The 21,545-nt window shown below is 54.9% G+C and overlaps 2 protein-coding genes across 2 annotated transcripts; both read right to left on the bottom strand.

Moving 5' to 3' along the window:
• Positions 1 to 1,139: 1,139 nt before the first annotated feature.
• ASTL (astacin like metalloendopeptidase) lies at positions 1,140 to 15,099 on the bottom strand (the record flags this gene model as incomplete). The annotated part of the gene is made up of 8 exons (XM_058534640.1): positions 1,140 to 1,694; positions 6,918 to 7,072; positions 7,166 to 7,247; positions 9,674 to 9,855; positions 10,656 to 10,773; positions 11,431 to 11,521; positions 13,034 to 13,095; positions 14,895 to 15,099. Coding segments are annotated over 8 exons (1,389 nt in total), but the record flags the coding sequence as incomplete, so codon positions are not given.
• A 3,850-nt stretch (positions 15,100 to 18,949) lies between these two features.
• DUSP2 (dual specificity phosphatase 2) lies at positions 18,950 to 21,312 on the bottom strand. Its single transcript, XM_058534554.1, has 4 exons — positions 20,801 to 21,312; positions 20,591 to 20,712; positions 19,952 to 20,171; positions 18,950 to 19,834 (listed from the first exon to the last, which is right to left on the bottom strand). The coding sequence occupies exons 1-4, from the start codon at positions 21,186 to 21,188 to the stop codon at positions 19,620 to 19,622; spliced, it is 945 nt and encodes a 314-aa protein (XP_058390537.1). The 5' UTR covers positions 21,189 to 21,312; the 3' UTR covers positions 18,950 to 19,619.
• Positions 21,313 to 21,545: the final 233 nt, after the last annotated feature.

Genomic DNA, 21,545 nt, shown 5'->3' with positions numbered 1-21,545 from the left:
AGGAGGTTGGCAGAGGCCAAGCCACTGCCCTGCCCTGCTGCTCCCGAGCGGTGCTTTGCAAGCCCTTTTGCTGCCCAGAGTGTTTCCTCCTCTGGAAAGCGGGTATAAGCACCTGAGTGCCCTCCCAGGGCCGTCAGGAGGGTTAAAGGCACCCACGTGTGAGGTAGTCAGCACAGCACAGCACCTGACTCCCAGAGCAAGCACCCAACTTTATTTCTGCCTTCCCCCAAAACGTCTGAGGCGCCTGGCCCCACTGGGACAGGGCACGGGCTCCTGCTCCCTCCCACCCCCAGCAGGGCTTCCTTGGACCTCTGACAGGCCACACGAGCAGGACCACTGAGGGGCTCCTGGCTGCTCACTGGCACCCCTGGAGGCTTCCTTGGCTTCTGGAACAGCCCTCACCAGAGAGGCCAGGAACCGAGAAGAGGAGGAATGGGGCTTGGCTGAAGGAAGACAAGGAAGATGACCCCTCCAGCCTCTTTCCACCTTCCAGGGCCTCCTCTGGGCAAATCCAGGGTGGGGAGAGGGCTGCTCCTGGAAGCAGCAACTCGGGGTGGAGAGAGGCTTAGAGTCCTGCGTTCAGGGTCTCACGTTCTTGCCCAGTTTTGTTGTGTAGTCTTGGAGGGCCCCCACTTCCTCCTCTCCCCTGAGTGACACCCCTGTGGCTGGAGTCTTCCTGTGCTGCAGGGGAGGGCGGTGGGCTCTGAAACCTCTTGGAGAGCAGGGCTGGAGGCTACAGCTGCAAGGCAACAGTCCTGGCACTCAGACATCAGGGACAGAAGGCTGCTTCCAGGGTCCAGCCACAGGGCTCCCCCAAGGCCTGGCCAGAGGGAGGGGGGCAGCGCCCTGTTAGTCCATGCTGGGGGCTGGGCCTCAGCTACAGGAGGGCTCCCAGGGGCTTTCAGGGCTGGAACTTGCCTATGCTCCACCCTTCTAGACCTCTGTCCCTCGAGTCCTGGAGAATGTCACGTCCCATTCCCGGCATCCTCCAGGGCTGGGGCAGAAGTTAAGAGCAGGCAGAGCCAGGCATCCCCCAATAGGCCTGCCTTCCCCTCACAGACCCAGAGGGCTCCTCTGTCCAGGAGCCCTTGGGGGAAATGAGGAGGAAGGAAGGGGTAGAGGGCGAGGCCTGGCCTCAGACAAGGTGGCTAGATTGGGGCTAGGAGACAGGGGTGCTGCCCAGAGGGGTCAAGGGTTGTGCTACCTGGCTCCTCTGGGCAGAGGATGCCCTCCCCACTCTTGGGTATAGAAGCCACAGGATCGACCTCTGGGCATTCCCCTGAAGTGACTTCCGGGTACACGGGCTCCTGGCAGAGCTGGGTTCCCCAAAGCTGCCCGGATAGGTGCTGGCTGGTCTTCTGCTTCTAGAGATGGGGCTGGGGGTACAGTGGGTACTTGGGCCTGCCAGGACCGCTCTAGAGCAAAACCAGGAGCGCCTCCTCCAGGCCTTGACCTTGGGGAGGAAGCTGGGGTCTGAGGTGGCCTTGCTGAGGCTTCCACACCGAAATTCCTCAGGGCAGGGGGCTCCTGCCCGTGTAGGCTCCCTCCACGCCCTGCGGCAACATGGGGACCTCCAGCCCTGGGGCCACTGGAGTCGGGGCTCCTGGATTCCGCCAACAATGCCTTCAGAAGCCGCTGCAGGGGTGGTCTAGAGGCAGGAGTGGAGCTCCTACCATAGCTGTGGGCCTGGATCCCTGGAGCAGGAAAGAGAGGTCATGTTCCACCATCACAGAAGGAAAATGTGTGGCCCAGCTGCCGAGAGCCGGAGCTGCCGTCAGCTTTCTTCAATAGCGATACAAACTCAGCTCATGGGCTGATAACCCACCACGCCCCTAAGCCACGGCCCAAACACCTTCAAGACCAAAATTCCCAACCCCCACTTAGAGACCAGGGCCAAGAGCCATCCCGTTCCCTCCCCACTTGGCCCCAGAGGTCAGCACCAGAAGGACAGGCCACTGGGATCTTCTGTGACCTCCCACTCACGCCCCAGGCTGCTCTGATGGTCAGCCCACCTCCCTATCTAGCACTGTCTAACCCCTCCTGGGGCTGCTCTCTGCACAGCAACACCCCCCTCTCACCCCGTTTTCAAAGCCTCCTCAAGCACTTTTCCTGCACTTACAGCTCTAGCTAGACCCAGGACATCAGGAGGACGCGGCTGAGCACTGTTGGCCCCCAGGCCCTCGGTGGGGCGGGTCCCGCGTGCTCTTCACTGACACTCCCAGACCGTGGCTGCACCCGCTATGTTTAACTCTTCTTCATTTTTGCCCCACATTATCTGGCCGGACTGCCCTACCCTGAGTGCTGCTCCCCGCCCTGTCACTCCTGCCCACGCACCAGCGTCTTCGCGATGAGCCCAGTCTGCCGTCCACTGACGCTGACCCATCTGAGCTGACATGCTTCAACCAGCGACTCTTCTCCTTCCCACTGACCTCACAGCCCACTCCCCTGCCGGACCTGGTCAGCACCAGAAACCACCTCCGCTGAAGCCTCAGTCCGGGCAGCCCAGACAGTGGCCGCCTCTGCCTCCTGCTCACTCGCTTCAGTATCACGATTCTGCAGCCCGGCTGAGCCCACGGACTCCCATGTCTTCTTGCTCCAAGCTCCTCACTTCCAGACCACTCTCCTCACCTGGCTTGGGCTCCACAGCCTTCATTGCAGTCACTCCTTTGGAGACATTCTCAAGTGCCTCCCCGTCTGTCAGACCTGCCTACAAAACCCCACCCCTGGAGGACCAAGTCACCGAAGTACTGCAAGATGCCTCCACCTGGGCAGCCAGCTGCCCCGGCACCACCCGCAGCCCCGCCGTTTGTCTCTCACAGGTTTCCTCACCTGCTCTCCAGTCAGCAGCCTCACATCCTCTCCTTCACACCCATCCCCTTCTCCCCAGCCTCACCTCACTCTTTATGCAATCGAAGCCCTCAGACAGAAGCCCCTTCATCTGCACGTTGCACGATTCCCATGCAAGAATCTGTCTGTCTTCCTTCCCATTAGGTCTGACGAAGCTCCTCAGCTCCCACCAAGGGCAGCTCCTCCTCAAATGTTCTCCATATTCTTCCCTCTGCCCCCTGAATCCACCCTTTCTCCTTCTCCATTGGGTCACTTCGGCATCCAGACGCGCTCACATGTCTGCCATCTTGATAAACCTTCTCTTGACCCACAGCCCCTTCCAGCAACCTCCCAATTCTGTTCCTCATGATAGTCAAACCTCTAGGATAGTTACCCACAAAGCTCTTGCCATATCATCTCCTATTCTTTAACTAAAAAAGGGTATATAATATTTGATATTATATATAGGAAAGAGTCTAAGAAAGACTGATGGAACAACTGGATAGTCACATGCAAAAGACATAGGATTAAATCTTCATGACCTTGGGTTAGGCAAAGCCTTAGATATGACACCAAAAGCACAGTGATAAAAGAAAAAATAGATAAGTTGGACATCACCAAAATTAAGAATGCTTGTATTCAAAGGACACCGTCAAGAAAATATAAAAACAACCTACAGAATGTGAGAAAATATTTCCCAGTGGTATATCTGATAAGGGACATGTATCTAGAATATATAAAGAACCCTTACAACTCAGCAATGAAAAGACAACCCAACTGAAAAGCAGGCAAAGGATCTGAACAGACATTTCTCCAAAGAAGATACATAAATGGCCAATAAGCACATGAGAAGGTGTTCAATATCATTAGTCATCAGGGAAATGCAAATCAAAACTACAATGAGAGGGCGCTGGCCTGGTGGCATAGTGGATAAGTTTACATGCTCCGCTTCGGCAGCCCAGGGTTCATAGGTTTGGATCTGGGCACAGACCTATACACCACTCATCAAGCCATGCTGTGGCAGCATCCTATATACAAAATAGAGGAAGATTGGTGTGGATGTTAGCTCAGGGACAATCTTCCTCAAGATTGGCAACAGATGTTAGCTCAGGGCCAATCTTCCTCACCAAAAAAAAAAAAAAAACTACAATGAAGGGCCAGCCTGCTGGCATAGTGGTTAAGTTCATGTGCTCTGCTTCAGCAGGGTTCACAGGTTTGGATCCCAAGCGCGGACCTAAGCACCAACTATCAAGCCATGCTGTGGGAGGCGTCTCACATATAAAGTAGAGGAAGATGGGCACGGATGTTAGCCCAGGGCCAATCTTCCTCAGCAAAAAAGAGGAGGATTGGCAACAGATGTTAGCTCAGGGATAATCTTCCTCACCAAAAAAAAAAAAAAACAAACTACAATGAGATACCACTTCACACTCACTTAGGATGGTTATAATCAAAATAGATAATACCAAGTGTTGGCAAGGGTGTGGAGAAATTGGAACCCTCATACACTGCTGGTAGGAATGAAAAATGATGCAGCCAATCTGGAAAACAATTTAGCAGTTAAATATGGATTTACTAGAAGACCCAGCAATTCCACTCCTAAGTCTATACCCAAAGGAAAAGAAAACACACCCACATAAAATCTTGTGCATGAATGTTCATAGTCGTGTTATTCACAATAGCCAAAAACTAGAAAGAACCCAAATATCCTTCAGCTGATGAATGAATAAAAAAAAGTGTGATATAGGGGCGGCCCGTGGCTTAGCGGTTAAGTGCGCGCGCTCTGCTACTGGCTGCCCAGGTTCGGATCCCGGGCACACACCGCCACACCACTTCTCCAGCCATGCTGAGGCCACATCCCACATACAGCAACTAGAAGGATGTGCAGCTATGACATACAACTATCTACTGGGGCTTTGGTGGGGGAGGGAAAGGAGGAGGATTGGCAACAGATGTTAGCTTAGAGCCGGTCTTCCTCAGCAAAAAAGAGGAGGATTAGCATGGATGTTAGCTCAGGGCTGATCTTCCTCACAAAAAAATAAAAAAAAAAAAGTGTGATATATACGTACAATGGAATGTCATTCAACAATAAAAAAGAACGAAGTGCTGACACATGCTACAACACGGACAAACCTTGAAAACAGTATGCTAAGTGAACGAAGCCAGACGCGAAAGATCTCATATTGTATGATTCCATTTATATGAAATGTGCAGAGTAGGCAAACCTATTGAGACAGAGAGTAGATTAGTGATTACCCAGGGCTGGGTTGGGGGTTCTCACATGCAAGATGACCTAGGAGTAGGATCTGGGGCATAGGGTCCGCACAACTTTACGAGAGGTCAAATTGTTTTCCAAAGTGGTTGCAGCAATTTACACTCCTGTCAGCAGGGTATGAATTATTGTGGCTCCATATTCTTACTAGTATTTGGTATTTTCGGGCTTTTAAATTTCTGCCAATTTAGGGGTGTAAAATGGTATTGTAGTCTTCATTAGCACTTCCTCCATTACTAATGAGTTGAAGGGCTTGTGTTTAGTCCCCATTTGGTTTCTTCTGTGAGATACTTGAGTCTCCTGCCCATTTTTCTACTTTGTGGTTTATCTTTTTCTCATTAACATATAGAAGTTGTTTAGATATTTTGGATATGATTATTTATGTGTTGTAAAAATTATCTTGATTTGTAACTTGTATTTTCACTTTTATGTCTTTTGATAAATAGTAGTTATTATGGTTAATGTAGTTGGATTTATGAATCTTCCCAGTTTTATGGTTTGTGTTGTTTGTGTCTTAAGAAATCTTTACCTGTCCCAAGGTCATGAAGATATTTTACTATGTTTGCTTCTAGAAGTTTTAAAGCTTTTCTGCTTACATGTAAGTCTTGTATACATCTGGAATTTATTTGTGCGTGAGTTAGGAATTCATTTTTTTCAATGGAGAACTAGTTGTCTTAGAGCCATTTCATAGCTAGTCTCCTCTCTCCCTAGTGACCGTCAGTGCCCCCTTATCAAGGTTCCACTTCTGAGTAGGATTCATTTCTGGACTCTCCATTCTGTTTCAGCGAGCAATTGTCTATCCCTGCACCAATGCTATACATTTATAAAGACATTCTATATGCTGTACATTTTATATCCATATATATAAATGCACATGCATGTATACATTTCATATGTTATGTATTTATATGAAGACATTTTATAAACTATATATCTTGATATCTGCTAGGGCAAGTCCCTCCACTTTATTTTTCTTCGGGAGTGTCTTGGCTATTATTGGCCTTTCATGTTTTATATAAGTTTTAGAATCACCTTATCAAGATTGTCAAAAAACTCATTGGGATTTCTCAGTGGAAATTTATTGAATCTATAGATCAGTTTGGGGAGAATTGACATTTTCACATTGTCTTCCTATTAACAAATAGGATATATATCTTTATGTATTTAAGTATCTTTAACTATTTTAATAAAGGTTAATTTTCCATAGAGTTTATACGGTTTCTGTCAGATTTATTCCTTGGGGCCTTATTTTTGTTATCGCTGTTATAATGGTATCTTTTCTAAAAATTATGTTTTCTATTGATATACAGAAATACAATTGATTTTTATATATTAATTATGTTTACCTTTTAAAATCCTTATCAGTTCTAGTAATTGATAGATTTTGTTCCTTTCGATGCAACTATGAATAGTGACAGTTTGGGCTTCCTTCCCAATCCTCAGACTTTAATTTCTTTTTCTTGCCGTAGCGCCATGGCCAAGACCTTCACTACCGTGTTGAATAGAGGGAATAGTAGTGGAAAAATTTGTTTTGCTCCTGATTTTAATATTTTGACATTAAAAAATGATTTTTGCTCTGGGTTTTTGGTAGATACCCATGTTAAGATTAAGAAAGTGACCTCTATTCCTATTTGCTAAGAATTTTTAATCATAGTGAGTCTTAACTTTTTCCAAATGCTTTTTCTCCATCTCTTGTGGCGAGCCCCTGGTGATCTCGCCCTGCTCCCTGCTGCAGCCTCACCACCACCTCACCCTCCTCGACGCACCTCAACACAGCAGCCTTCTCCAGGTTCTTCAGATCACTCTGCCCCCCGTCACTCACCTTTCCCACGGGGGCTGTGGCCACTCGGGCTGCAGTCATAAAGCCTGAGGACCCGTGTGATGTCCGAGGTGCTGAGGTTCCATCGCTGGCCAATGTGGACACTGGGGGCCCAGAGCGGCGTGATGGTGGGCAGCCCGCGCCGACTGAAGGCAAGCCTGAAACCCAGCAGGTGACGGCCTGAGTCCGGATCACAGGGGGGGCTGGCAAGGCAGTGCAGAGGGAAGGAAGAAACGGAAAGGGGTGCTCACCTCCCATAGTGCATCACTGATGAGTAGTCATAGGGCACCAGCATGTTGCTGTTCCGAGATTTGATGAAGTTGATTTCAAAGCCTGAAAAAATATTTGGCAATGGGGGAAAGGGGGCCAGTGGGGTGGCGGAGCAGGTGGAGGGGCAGGGAGGGCGATAGGGACTTCTGAGAACTCATAAGCCACCTAAGCTGAGGGGGCCAAACGTGCTTCCTCCTGCACTGCCCTCCCCTGGTGCCCCTCTTCTTCATGCCTTCACTGCCTTTTCCTCCCCTGCCCCGGGACAGCTCCAGAACCCCAGCTGATGTCGAAGCGCAGAGACCTTGTGGCTGGCCCACCATTGCTTCCTGAGAGTCGTCTCCTCCTCTCAAGCTCACCTGGTGTGAGACTATCTTTGTATATCCTAGAGCTTCCACGCTGCTCAGACGTGAAAGCTTGGATGCCCCCTGCCTGTGAGATAAAGTACTACTCCTCAACTGGGCTTTCGAGACCTGCTAGGCCGTCACCTGCTGTGGTGAACGTCCAGTCCCCAGCAGCAAGCCCATCTTGTTGTTCCTGCCGCGGGCCAGCAGCACCCACCTCCAGGTTTGGAGTCCAGCACTCCCCCATTGGCCAGAGCACGCGCTTCTCCCTGTCACTTGGGCCCTCCAGGCCCGGGAGGGGCAGGGTTCCCTCCCCCAACTTCTCTACTGCCCTCACAGTGAGCCTCTGAAAGACGACCTGCACCTCCATCTTTGCCCCCCCCAACACCCCCAGGCCCAGCCGGCCCCTTCCACACCCTCCCCACGGGCACCAGCAGCCTTCTCATCACTAGTCAAATGGCATTGCTACGCCATCACCTGCCCGAAGTACCTGCCCCTAGAGAATGCTTTTCTCTTCCTTTTAAAAACCCTTGAGTTACTGAACCTAATTTTGAATAGGCAATATATTCACCTGGTTCAAAAATCAAAAAATGTTAACCAATATATAACGTCTCCCGCTCCATCCCCCTTCAAGTTCCCACCTCCCCACCCTCAGCTAGTTACTGTTATCAGTTTGTATATCCTCACAGACTTTGTTCTGTGCATATTCACTAAATACAAACACAATCTCATTTTTCTCCATTCTTAAGCAGTGTTTTCCATTAGGGAGCTGAATGTTTTGACCTGTGTTATATTAAGAAAACAGCTTGTGAGTTTATTAGTGCTGTTTGTTTTCTAACGCATTAATTTCTGCTTTTACCTTCATTAATTCCCTCCTGCTTTCCTTGATTTTTTTCTTAACTTGGATTGAAATGCTTAATTTGTTCTATTTGCTGATATAAGTATTTAAGTCTATACATTTTCCCTGAGCACTGCTTTAGCTGTGAGCCACTGGTTCTGTGTGAATACTCTTTTTTTTTTTTTTTTTAGAATTCCTGCAATTTCTTAACCCAGAGCTAAGAGGTTTGTTGTTTAATTCCCAAGTGGACGAAGTTTTTGATTTGTTATTAGTTTCTACTTTTTACTTTACATCGTGATCAGAACGTTTGTATTAACTCCACGTTTTCAAATTTGAAGTTTATGGCTATCATCTGGTAAGTTTTCACAAGTATTCCATGAGCACTTGGAAGGATTATCGTCTCTATTTTCAGGGTACAGAGTCACTATCACCCCTCGCCCCCACTTCCCTAGACTAATATCTGATCTCACTCTCCATCCCCTATCCCGTTATAAGGGGCTACCCATGTCGCTCAAAGCACCCCTTTCTCTGGGGGCTCCCTGCGTGCTGGTCTGCTTGGGCCTCCTCCCCAGCCGTTTCACCTGGCTAACCTCGGCAGCGGCAGCACCCAGCCCTCTGCTTGCAGGAAGCTTTTCAACTCCTCCCACTCCGCTCCCTGACCCCAAACCAAACTCCTGATCATGCAGCTCCTCTGCTCCCCTCCCTCAGGAAGCAGTTGTCTCTGTTCCTCTCACCTCCTGAATCATGGTCTTCCTGTGCTTCCTCTGTCCCACATGCCCATCAGTGCCCATCTCACAGGCCCCGAACCCCTCAGTGCTACCCGCAGCCCTCTCCGGCTGGCACTGGGCACACACAGCCTACCATCTCCAGGGCTTCTGTCTTAGCTTAGCCCCTGCAGCTGGAACACAGTCCCTGCCCCCACCCCACACAGCAGTATCTGGCCCATGAGGGACTCTAGTTGAGTGCACATTGAGCAAGGTCACAAGATACCACCAACCCCATCCTCAGGTAAGTGACGGTGACAGTGGGGAGAAATGCGACAAAGCAAACGGCGTCGCCCTAGCTCACGCGTGACTGTGGGTGGGCAGGTGAAGGCTTGGAGCCCAGAGCAGCAGCACCTAGACTACTCTCCAGGTCTCTGAGAGAAGCAGGAACCCCACCTTCCCCACGGGAGACAAGCAGGTGGTCGGGGGGAAGATGGCCAACCTCACCCAAATGGCCAGGCAACTGTTCAGGCCCCGGACCACTCCTGCTGCCCTCTCTCCCCAGGACCCCTGGGCCCAGCCTGACCTGTGCACGACCCGGCTTACCTGGGAGGATCTCATTCCAGTTGACACGGATATAGCGGTCCCGGTCAGCCCGTGCATGCTCATGCCAGAAGCCCAGCACATGCATGAGCTCATGCAGGACAATGCCTGGGCCCCTCTGGAGACAGGTGGGTGCCAAGGATACCACCTGCATCCCTCCACTGCGTCCCACACCAGAGAAGCACCTACAGGCCCATGAGAGAGAGAACAGGGTGGGCACCGGCCCAGAAAGAGCCAGAGCAGACCCAGGCCCCTTCCCCCTCCCCCCAAGTCCTGGGATGAATGAGTACCAACAGATAGTCCCCACCCTGGACTCTAGTCCCAGGTTTGCTGTTCCCAAGTCCCTTCACTGCCTGACCCTCTGTGACATGGGTGTACTGGGACCCCATTACCAGCCTGGGCTGCAGGAGGAGGTCGGAACTGATTCAAGTCGGTATCAGAAGCAGCTCATTAAGTGAACATACCCAGGTGGGGATCCCTGAGTCAAAGCTTCACACACATTATCTGAGGACCCTAACAAGCTAGGAAATAGGTATTGCCAACTATCCCCATCTCAGAGAGATGGCAGAAGAGCCTCAGAAGTTAAGGACCTTGCACAAATTCAGGCAGCTCCCGCACTGTGGAAACCGGATCCGAGGCCAGGTCTGTCCCACAAAACCTGCACTCGTTTACAAGACCATGAAGTCTCCCCAGAGATGAGGGCTTCGTCAAGGAGGGTCAAGGCTCTAATTCCCCTCGTCTGCCCGACCTTCTGCCCTGAGTGTTTGTAGGTCAGGCTCAGATTGGGCAAACCACTCAGGGTGGGCAGGGGGACTTTGGACCCGGGAGGACAGGCCCAGAGAGAAGTTTTAGACAATGGCTTAGGTAATGCCAGGCTGAGCTCAGAAGAAAGTTGAGGAACTCACCTTGCGCACGCACATACATACACACACACACACACACACACACACACACACACACACACACGCAGCCCAGGAGCACTTACCCAGACATGGGGATGATGGAAATGAAGTCCCTCTGGCCCTGGTAGGTGACAAACCTGATGCACGTGAAGCGTTCAAACTCGGCAAACGCCTCCAGGATGACCTCGCGGCTGGGCTTGTCTGGGGAGGAGACACCCCGGCTGAACCCCCAGCCAAGCCCCCAGAGCCCTCATGACCCCTTGAAGTCTGCCGTGGGACGGGGACCTGAGCTTCACATCACTCTCCCAGGATGGAACATCAAGAAAGGGCAGCATGATAGTGCTGGGGAAGAAAGCTGGGCTCCAGGCAGACCCCGCTGTGTGACCTTGGGTAGGTCACTGTCCTCTGGGCCATTTGGTCTCAGAATGGATCAGATAGTCGCTAGATGTACCTTCCCCATCCGCTCTTCCAGGATTTAACCCTCCCAGCTCAGAAGGCCCTCGGGGGCCGGCCCCGTGGCTTAGGGGTTAAGTGCGCGCACTCCGCTGCTGGCGGCCTGGGTTCGGATCCCGGGCGTGCACCGACGCACCGCTTCTCCGGCCATGCTGAGGCCGTGTCCCACATACAGCAACTAGAAGGATGTGCAGCTATGACATACAACTGTCTACTGGGGCTTTGGGGGGAAAAATAAATAAATAAAATCTTAAAAAAAAAAAAAAAGAAGGCCCTCGGGAATAGGAATGGGTGGTGATGGTGGAGGGGGGGTGGTGAGGAAGAGGGGAAAAACCCAGAGGGGAGCCCAGGCTGCACTGGGACCAAGGGGCTGGGGCAGTGAGGGAGGCCTGCATGCTCACTCACCGTACTTGCTGGAGAGCAGGAAGGGGACCTCCACAACCCCGTCATTCTTGGGCCACTTGTTGCTGGAAGCTGACAACAGCTGGAAGGGACTCTGAGGAGAGAGGGCAGCTCAGGGAACCAGGCTACCCAAGCTTCCTGCCCCCAAGGATGCCACACCTCAGGCCACAAGAGGCCTAGGGATGTGAGACGCAGGCCCCAGGTATGTGAGGGTGGGAAGCCATTAGAAATGAGATAGAGGGGCCAGCCCAGTGGCATAGCGGTTAAGTCTGCGCGGTTCGGTGGCCCAGGGTTCGTGGGTTCGGATCGTGGGCGCAGACCTACACACCGCTTATCAAGCCATGCTGTGGTGGCATCCCACAAATAAAGTAGAGGAAGATGGGCACAGACATTAGCCCAGGGCCAATCTTCCTCACCAAAAAAAAAAAAAGAAAGAAATGGGATAGAAGTGTGGGAAGTCAGCAGGCCAGCTGCGTGAATTACGGTGCACAACACACCCCTTTGTTCTGTATAATACAGAACTTGCAACTTATTCTAAACAAAACAAAAACTAAACAAATCAAAAAACAATAAACAAAATACTCGTCCCTACAGAGGTTGGCTAGGAGCCCCAGCACCCCAGGGTGGCCCAGCTCAGAAGGGCTCAGAGCTCCCCCGAGAGCCCCAGGGAGCACTTTGACAGCGCACCTTCTCCAGCTCGCCGAGCTTCCCTGAATGTGCGGGTGGAAAGGGGGACAAGGTCCTCCTCGGGCTAATTCTAAGGCAACACCCCTTTCTCCATTCTTCTGCCACAAAAACTCTTTGAAGCGTAGGCTTCACAGCGCACCAGCAGGCCTTGCCCCACCGGCTACCAAAGGCTTGACTGGGTTCTGCTCTTCCCCCTGCCCTCACTGGGTAACGGGGAACAGGGTCCTCGCCCTGCCCCTGGGATTCCTGCCCAGCCCCCGGCCAGCCTTTGGCTCTCCAGTCAGCCTCATGCTGCGCCATCAGCGGGTGGCCTCCAATCCACAGAACATTCTTGCTGTCACCGGGTCACTATCCTACTCAGGAGCCTCCTACCGTCCCCAGTCTCCTAAAAGATAGCACTGATCTCCTGAACAGTGTGTTCCCTTCGCTGGCAAGTGGCCCCAACTCCCATGCAGCCTGCTCCCTTTCTGACTCCGCCCCTCAGCCCCTGCCAGGATGGGGTCTGTATTATTCCTTGTTCTGTCTTCCCCAGATCATCACTACCACACCTCCCTACAGCCCCGCTAGCCATTCTGCCAACCTGTGCTCATCTCTCCTTTCATCCCAAGACTTCCCAAGCACCTCCCCTGGGCAGGGTACCAAGTTGGGTCTTGAGAGTTCAAACCCCCTCCTTCAGGGAGCTCTCCCGGGCTGACTGCTGCCACTACTCCAGATGGTACCCTCCATTAGCATTCAGGCTGGCTTTTTCCTAATAGAACATTCGCTCTGACTTTAGCAAGAACAGGTGCTATCAAGCTATGAGCAACAAAGATGGATCCCTCACATGTCACACCCCCATGATGCCTGGGGGTGGGCTCAAAGGCCTCTCACACTACCTGTGAGATCATTTACACCCACGTGTGTGCGTGCTCACACTCACCGGCCGGAGGATGTCCCCCTCAACGAGAAAGCCGCTCTCCGGGGTTTCCTCTGGGATGAGGCCTGGGAAGGGAGGGAGGGATGTGTGTGGGCCCACAACACAGACTCTACAGACAGGTCCAGTGGAGGCCTTGGCTGACAAGCCAAGCAACCCCAGGCTCTGTCCCTCCTCTAACTCTGGAGCTCGAGCTTCCCTGGGCTCTGAGGCTGTGTGGCCTCAGGCAAGTCACACGGCCCCTCTGAGTCCCAGTCTACAAACCTGTGTGGTGCTTCTCAGCCTGATCACATCCTTCCCCTGCTCAATTACAGTCCACAGCTCCACGACCCACACAGTCCAGTCCCAACTCCTCGCTCCAGCACGAGGCCCTCTGCTGTCAGAAAGCAGCCTTTGCTTCCAGCTGTCTCCTTCATCCCCACTGCAGCCCAAGCCACACTCCTCTCGGAACATGCCCTGGGCTCTCCTGTCCCACCTCATCCCCATCTAATTCCTACCCATCTGTGTGATATTCAGGACCCTCGCAGTGGCAGGTGACAGAAATTCCACCTGGCACCACCATAGGAGATGAGTACTGGCCCCTGTGAGCCCGGCTCTCCCCCTCTCCCCCGTTCCCTCCCCATCTCGGCTTGTCTCTGCTTCTCCTCTCTCCAACTTCGTGTTCTGCCACAGCTGGCAGCCCTTTTTCCCAGCCTCTTTACTAGGGTGTCAGCCCCACAAGGAATCTTAGAGGAGCTCTGGACACCCTGGAGGTGCCTTGGGTTGGCTTCGGAGGAAGCAAGCCTGAGCCGGGGAGCCATCTGCAAGTGGTTCACTGTGGGAGTGAGGAAAGCTGGAGAGCGCTGGGGGAGAACTGGGCTCAGTGGGAGCGTAGCCTCAGCCTGATCCCAGGGAGCTCCAGACCCCAAATGGCACCACAGCCTCGTCCCACCTTGAGGCAGGGGACTAGGCCCGTGTCCTGTATTATAAGTCACTGTGGGCCACCCCAGGCAGGGGACGGTGTAGGCGTCCCTAGCTGAGGGCCTTCAGCTGTGAGGCCTTAGCAGCCAACATTCGCAGCAGCCGGGGAGGGCGTGCTTCCTGGGAAAGGGCATCAGCGACTGCTATTCAGAGGCTCACGGATGGCTGTTGGGCCACCAGCAGCCCTAGCTGAGAGTGTCCTCCCTGGCCGCTGAAAATCAATGCCAGGGAAGCCTCAGATGGGTTCTGGCTACCTCCAAACCAGTCATAGTGACCCAAAGGTGGCATCTTGCCAGCTCACGCTCAGCAGTGCTGGGGCTCCGAGGAGAAAGAGACAGGCAGACCACACAGTGGCTACCACATCCCCACATCCAGCAGCTTCCCATCCCCCCAGGGCAAGGTCCTCCCTACCCCCCAGCTTCAGCTACAACATCTGCACCCCAGTCTGTTTCTACCAGCTCTGTCCCAGGACCTCTATCCTTTCTCATTCTTCAGCCAAGACCCCCTGACAGGCAGGCCCTGAGCCTCGTGCTTCTCTGGCCCCGTACCCTCACACCTGCGCACAGTCCCGCACCAGGTGGTGACCTGTTTCCAAACAGCCACTAATGACTTGGCTCAACGCCAGACTTGGGGGGGCCCCACCCCAGACCAATAATTACATCAGGCCATCTTTAAAACTCTACACTTTTCTTCTTTCTTATAGAAGTAATAACCCAGCAGCGATGATACAGAAAAATAGACTTTGAAGAGGTTGCCCACAGAACTCCTGCTCACCGAGAGCCCACTGAGTGAGTTGGCATGTTTTCTCCTGGCTTCTTCTGCTCATCTGAGCACTCAGCATGGCCTTCACCACTACACGGACAATTTTATACCTCCTCTACCCCACGAGAAGACACAGTGTCCTCACCTTGGTTAATCGCAGGGATGTCCTTGTCCCAAGATGTCTGGGTCCCCTCAGGGGTGAGGAGGCCTTCTGAGAAGCTGAGCCCACAGGCTCCTGAGCAGCTGGAGGCTGAGGGTGCTCCTAGGATCAAACCTGGCCCAGAAAGAGAGGTGCGTACGCACCGGTGCCCGAAGTGTCCCCATTGGTGAGACAGGACGACAGGACATGGGGTGGGGGTGGGGTGTCAGACCGCAAGACCCAGGCCCTTCACAAAGGGAGACCTCCAGCAAAGAGCCCTGGGGGCCTCCCCTCTCAGCCCCAGCTGGTGCCAAGGCCCAGATGACTTGGAGGAAGCTCTCTTATCAGGACCAACACTGGGCTCCAAAAGGCATCCCCATGCTCTGAGCATCTGGGTGTGTATGAGGTAGGGCAGTGAGCAGGAAGGAGGCAGGGATGGACCTCAGGCTCCAACACTGATGGCAGGGTGCAGGCTAGCCTCCAACCCTGCCCCATGGCTCCCTTCTCATCCCAGGCTACTGGAAAATGGGCTCAGCCTGGGCAAGCCTGGCACGGCCAGCAGGACAAGGATGTCTGGAGTGCCACACCTGCTAACTCCTGCCAAGGCAGGCCCTCTGCTACCGGGGTCTTCGGGAGGCCTCCCCTTGGGACCCCCAGGAGGTGACTTCTAGGAACACTCCCTGGAGAGCCCATCCTCTGAGCCATTCAGACTCCTGCAGGCTCTAGCCACACACTTCTGGCCTCTCCCCAGCACTCTGCAGGCTGGAACGAGGCAGCCCGCTTACCTGGCAAAGAGAGCAGACCCAGCACCCAAGGCCAGAGGCCTCCCATGCTCGTGCTGCCTCTGGTGGGCCCCCTCTGGCCCCTCACCAAGCAGAAACACAAATGCCTGGCAGGGCAAGGCAGCCTAAGTGCAGACTTAGTGCTCCCCCCCGCCCCTTAAATGCTGGCTTCTGCAGCTCTACCCCAACCATCTCCACCTGCGCCCCACCCTACAGCCCCACCCACTCTCTCATGTGCTCCCCACCCCCAGCCCAGGCCGAGCCTTCTGGACCCATTCAGATCCTTCCTGGCCTGGCTGAAGTGAGCGAGAGGGTGGAGAGAAGCTGGGCACAAGGCAGCCGGGGGTGGGGGTCCCACGTGGGGCTGTGCCTCTGCTGAGGTCCCTTCCTACCACCAGGGGGCAGAGAAACATCACAGAAAGGTGCTGAGGCGGGAGCACCGGGAGGGACTTCATACTCCGACCTGGGGAGACCCCTTTCCTGCCCCCGCCCTGTGCTTAGATGTGGGAAAAAAGCTGCCTGAGACCCTGAGGTGCCCCCAGTCTCTCCATGGAAGGAGGAAAAGGTGACTATGTTTTCATAAGCTTTAATTTTAATATACATGCAGAAAAGTGGACCATCACAAGTGCAGGGTCAGGAAAAGTTCCCAAGCTGAACACCCGGTATAACCGGCACCCCAGAGAAGCCCGCCGTGTGGAAAGGGAGAACTTCCAGGTACCTAGACCCTCACATGGACGCTACCCTGTGATCCCCACAACAACTTTGCAAAGCGGCATTTATGCACATTTCACCCATTCAGAAACTAAAGCTCCTTACCTGTATTCCTCTTCCTCTGCACCCCTTGGCCTCTCAAGAGGCCCATCCTCAGAGCTTGGGGCCCTCAAGGGGCCCACATGGATTTAAATCCTGGAGGCATAGGATTTGGGGACACTCCCTCACCAACGCCCCGTGAAGGGAAGTGACAGAGCCAAGATCACCTGCTATTGTCCACAAGTGCCCCTCAGCATCCTGCCAGGCCTGGAATCCAGCGTTTCTCAACAGGCAGGAGTCAGAATCAGAGAATGCGATGCAGGGAGTTAACATAGGCAAGAACGCACCGAGTGACCACTTTGGGTGAGCGCGCGGTAAAATAATTATAAAAATAAATAATCAGCCTGCTTGGGTAGAGAAACAGATTCTTAGTTAAGACATGCAGTTTGTCTCGAGGACATTATGCTAAGTGAAATAAGCCAGTCACAAGAGGAACAATACTGTGTGATTCCACTTACATGAGGTCTTAGAGTCCTCAGATTCAGAGACAGAAAGGAGAAGGGTGGTTGCCAGGGGCTGGGGGGAGGGGGACTGGGGAGTTGTTGTTTAATGGGTACGGAGTTTCACTTGTGCAAGGTGGAAAAGTTCTGGAGATCTATTGCACAACTATGTGAATACATTTAATGATACTGAACTGTACACTTACAAATAGTAAAGATGGTAAATTTTATGTTATATATATTTTTTACCATAATTAAAAATAAATAAAAAGGAAGGAAAGAGAGAAAGAAGAAAGAAGAAAGAAATGCAGTTTGGAAGACAAACTTAACACAGGGAGGGGAGGGTGCGGGAGGGGGGTGGGTGGGGTGGGAGGGGGTGAAGCAGAGATAGGATGGGCTGGGGTAGGGGTGACGGAGGGGTGGCAGGGGCCTCAGCCACCAGCCCTGCAGTGTGTGAGATGGGGCTAGGGGGTGGGAAGGCCTCAATGACTCAGGGCCCCAGAGGCCCCCCACCCACCCCGAGCTGGGTGTGGGGGTTTGGGCAGGTCCAAACAGAAGCCCACTCAGGGCTTCCACACCCCAGCTGTGCTCTGTTCTCAGTAGGGAGCCCCCCACCCACCCCCAGAGAGTGGAGGCCACCAGGCACCGGGGGCCAGCTGTCTGGCCTTCATTCTGCCTCGTGGAGTACGTGCTGGCCTGTGCCAGACCCCGGGCACAAGGCTGAGCAGACCACAGGCCTTGCCCTCAGGAGCAGCCGGCCTGTCGAAAGGCACAGCTGCACAACTTCACTCTCGGGCCGTTGGGAGCTAACATTTCCTGAGCACCTACTGTGTGGGGTGCTGGGCTAAGCCTTGTACACGGACTGGCTTGTGTAATTCTCGGTACCACCCTAAGAGGTGGGGGCTCACGATAAAACCCCATTTTACAGACAAGGAAACTGAAATACAGCAAGGTTAAGCAAAACTGGCTCCCTGACCATCAAACTACACGGCCCCGCTCAGGTGTACCCTGCCAGGCACTCAGAATGCACCAGGTAAGAGACCGCATTCTGTAGGGGTGACCTGAGTTTGGAAGGACAAAATAGAGTTAGCTAGGTGACACTCCGAGTGGCCGGGAACGTCAGAGTGGAGGCTGAAGCAGGATCGGCTCTCGAAGAGCCGTCCTGGAGGGCCTCAGCACACCCTGCTCTCAGGCAAATCACAGCACCCACTTCCGCCAGCCTCGGCGGGCACCCCTCTGCCTCTGGCTCGGGCTGGGCCTCATGTCTCAGGCCTCCCCAAACAGGGTAGTCCTGTGCCGGGCACGTAACCAGTGTTCAGTGAAGAGTGCTGCATAGTTGGGTGGGTGTGAAGAGCAACGAAGGCTATCCTCGGTGACATGTCCTCTGCACCAGACCAGGCCACGTGCCTTCCAGGGACAAAAAGGAGCTGTGCAACAGGGGCTGAATGGACGGACATTCTGAGGCCTGGGGGCCCAGCCTGGGGCTATGGGAGAAGAGGTGAGAGGCTGTGCTGCCCTACTGTGGGGAAGTGGAGGCCTGGCCTAACACATACACACAGCCCCGGGAGAGCCACACGCACGGGCACACGCTCAGACACATGCAGGTGTGTAGGAACACCCACACACTCGACATGCAAGTGTGTGCCGACCAAGAAGAGACACTCGCACCCATAGGAACAGCCATATAACTGGGTGCACACACACATCCCTCCACACGCTCCAAAAAGGGAGTGAGGATGACCAGGGCAGCACTGGGTTCACAGCCTTTTCCCCACAGGACCAAAGCCAGTAACAAAAATAAGGTGGGCGCCAGCCTCCCGGGAACAACCTCTTTCAGCTCCAGGGACAGAGTGCTGCCTGGGAAATGACACCAGCACAGGGAGAGCTGAGCAGGGAGGGCGCCTCCTAGCGGCGAGGTCACACCTGCCCCTTCCCAGACCTGGCCGGCACAAGGAAAGCTGAGGTCTGATTAAGAAATAGCTTTTGAGCATTTTCCCAGGAATCAACTTGAGACCAGACGCTTCAGAAGTTTTTTAAACAAAACAATATTTTATTGACACATCAATGTTCCATATAAATATAAAGTGCTAAGTTTCCAACCCCCGCCCACAGGGCAGGAGGAAGTGGGGGAGGGAGTGTTAAATGTCAATTGAACACAAATAACTTTCCAGCGCCGACACAGGCGTGAAATGCTCACATCCGTACACACGCAAGCATAGGTCCACACACGATACACGCATCACTTCCCGGATCCCAGCTGCCCCAGGAGCACAGCTCAAGGCTCCAGGCCCCGGGTGGACCACCCCCAGACGGGGCTCCGGGTTGTCACAGCTTATTCCTTGGAGCTCTCAGGCTGCCAAGGGCTTCAACACGGTGGTGGGACCAGTGGGAGTCCGTGGGTGTAGAGTCCAGTCAGTTTCTGCCAGAGGATGGGGAGGAGGGAAGCAGACAGACCCTCCGTCCTCGTCCCTGAATGAGGGCCGGCCCTCAAACCCCTAGCAGAAGAGCATCAGTGAGAAAGTCCAGCATTCCTGCATTCGCAGTGCGCCCAAGGGGGCTTTTCAAACTCTGAGGAAGGGGCAGCTCTCTCTGAGGTGAGGGGGACTGTGGGGGGCCCAGCTGTGCCCAGTCAGCTCCCCCCAGGAACCAGCGGCTACGTGTGCCTCAGCCCTGGAGGAGCCAGCATGGTGGGCCCGGCCTCAGTGACACAGCACTTGAGTCTCAAACTGTAGCAGCTGCCCCATGAAACTGAAGTTGGGGGAGATGACTCCTCGGCGTTGCTTAACAAAGTCGAAGGCCTCGTCCAGCCGCACGCGGCGGCTCTGGATCAGGTACGCCAGGCAGATAGTGGCAGAGCGAGAGATGCCCGCCTGGCAGTGTACCAGCACCCGGCCTCCGCTGTTCTTCACGGAGTCTGCAAGGGAAATGGGGGGGGGGGGTCAGACGGGAAGGCGGGCAAGAGAGGAGACAGGTGCCCCAGGCCCCTCCCCTGGGGCCCGTTCAGGTTCCAGGGCTGAGGCGCCCCTCTTACCAATGAAGCCTATGGCCTCCTGGAACCAGGCACTGATCTCCACCATCTGGTTGTCCTCCACTGGGATGCTCTTGTAGCGCAAAAGGCCCTCAAAGTGGTTGGGGCAGCTGGCGGAGACGTTGAGCACAGCTGTGATGCCGCAAGCCTGCAGCCCCTGCAGGTCCGATGAGTGGCTGCAGCTGCCCAGGAACAGGTAGGGCAGGATCTCCACAGGGCCGCCCTGGAGGGGGAGGGGAAGGGGGCGGGGCGGGGTGAGGTCTTCTCAGCCCAGGCCTGGAGGGCTTGAGCACCAGCCCGGCAGAGACAGGGAGGGGCAAGAGGAGCCCTCAGCCAGTCCCGACCAGGGATCAGACTCAGGAATACGAGCAGTACACAAGGGGACACGCAGAGATATGCGCTCACAGATACACAGGTCCCTCTCAAGCCCCCAAATATGCTGCAGACATACACAGACCCACAGAGACGCACACAAAGGTGTGCTCCCGTTTGCATGCAGGCGCGCGCGCACACACACACACAGGTGAGTGTGGACATGGCCAGACTCCTCGAATCCACAAGTGGCCAACTGTTTCCCCAGAGGCGCCTATCCCGCATAGGGGGCCAGGGAGACAGTGACAAAGAGCCCTGATCTCAACTAACCTGGTCATAGAAGGGAGCCCTGGGGTCGGAGCGGCTGTTTTCGGCCCCAGAAGGCGGCATTGCCGGGGCAGGGGACTCGGAGCACAGATCGGGACAGCAGGCCTGGAAGCCATCGAAGCCTCCTGCAGGGAAGGTAAGGGCACAGTTAGCCGGCGGGGCCTGGCTGAGGTCGGAGAGGGGCGGGCAGCGGGCGGGGGCACCGGCGCTCACCTCGCAGGAAGCACACGGCGGTGGGCCCGGCGCGGGTCTCGTGCAGCAGTGCGGAGAGCAGCACGTGGGCCGGGCCGTCGGGCGGGAGCGCGGCCACCGAGGCGCTGCCCTCGTCCAGCACCACGGCCCGCGCCAGCTCCCCGCGGGCCAGGCGCGCCCGCAGCGCGCGGTCGGGGAGCAGACAGGCGAGGGCGGCGGCGGGTGGGCCGCGCGCGCGGCGCCGCAGGAGCGCGTTCCAGGGCACGGGCCGCGCGGCGCGCACGTGGCGCCGGCAGAAGGCCAGGAAGGGGCGGCAGTCGAGCAGCAGTGTGCGCTCGGCCTCCCGCGGCTCCCGCAGCAGCGCGCCCAGGGCCCCGCAGTCCAGCTCGTGCGCCGCCTCCAGCCCCATAGCGGCCAGCTTGGGGCAGCGTCGTCTTCCTCCTCTTCCCTCTCTGCTGCCTCTGCCTCTCCCTTCCCCTCTCCCCTCGCGTTCCGCGCTCTCGTGACGGCCGCGCTGCCCGAGCCGTCTGCTCTGGGCGCCCTCTGCGGCGTCGGGGCTTAAGTACCCGTGGGCCGGCCTCCCGGGTCACCATACAAGGGCAGAGCAGGAAGTCGCCGGCACCGCCCCCGCGGCGTCACATGGGGCGCAGGCTGGGCGGGTCCGGGGACTGGGGCCGGCTGGGGGAGGGGGTGCCCGGGGGGAGATAGCTGGGGACCAGCTCTTGAGGGAAGGTGTTTACCAGGGTCTTTGGGGCTCAAACGTCCC

Source organism: Diceros bicornis, chromosome 40 (genome assembly GCF_020826845.1).
Source record: "Diceros bicornis minor isolate mBicDic1 chromosome 40, mDicBic1.mat.cur, whole genome shotgun sequence".
In the NCBI taxonomy this organism is placed as follows: domain Eukaryota; kingdom Metazoa; phylum Chordata; class Mammalia; order Perissodactyla; family Rhinocerotidae; genus Diceros; species Diceros bicornis.
The sequence above is the reverse complement of the archived record's forward strand: the minus strand, read 5'-3'. Positions and strand labels throughout refer to the sequence as shown.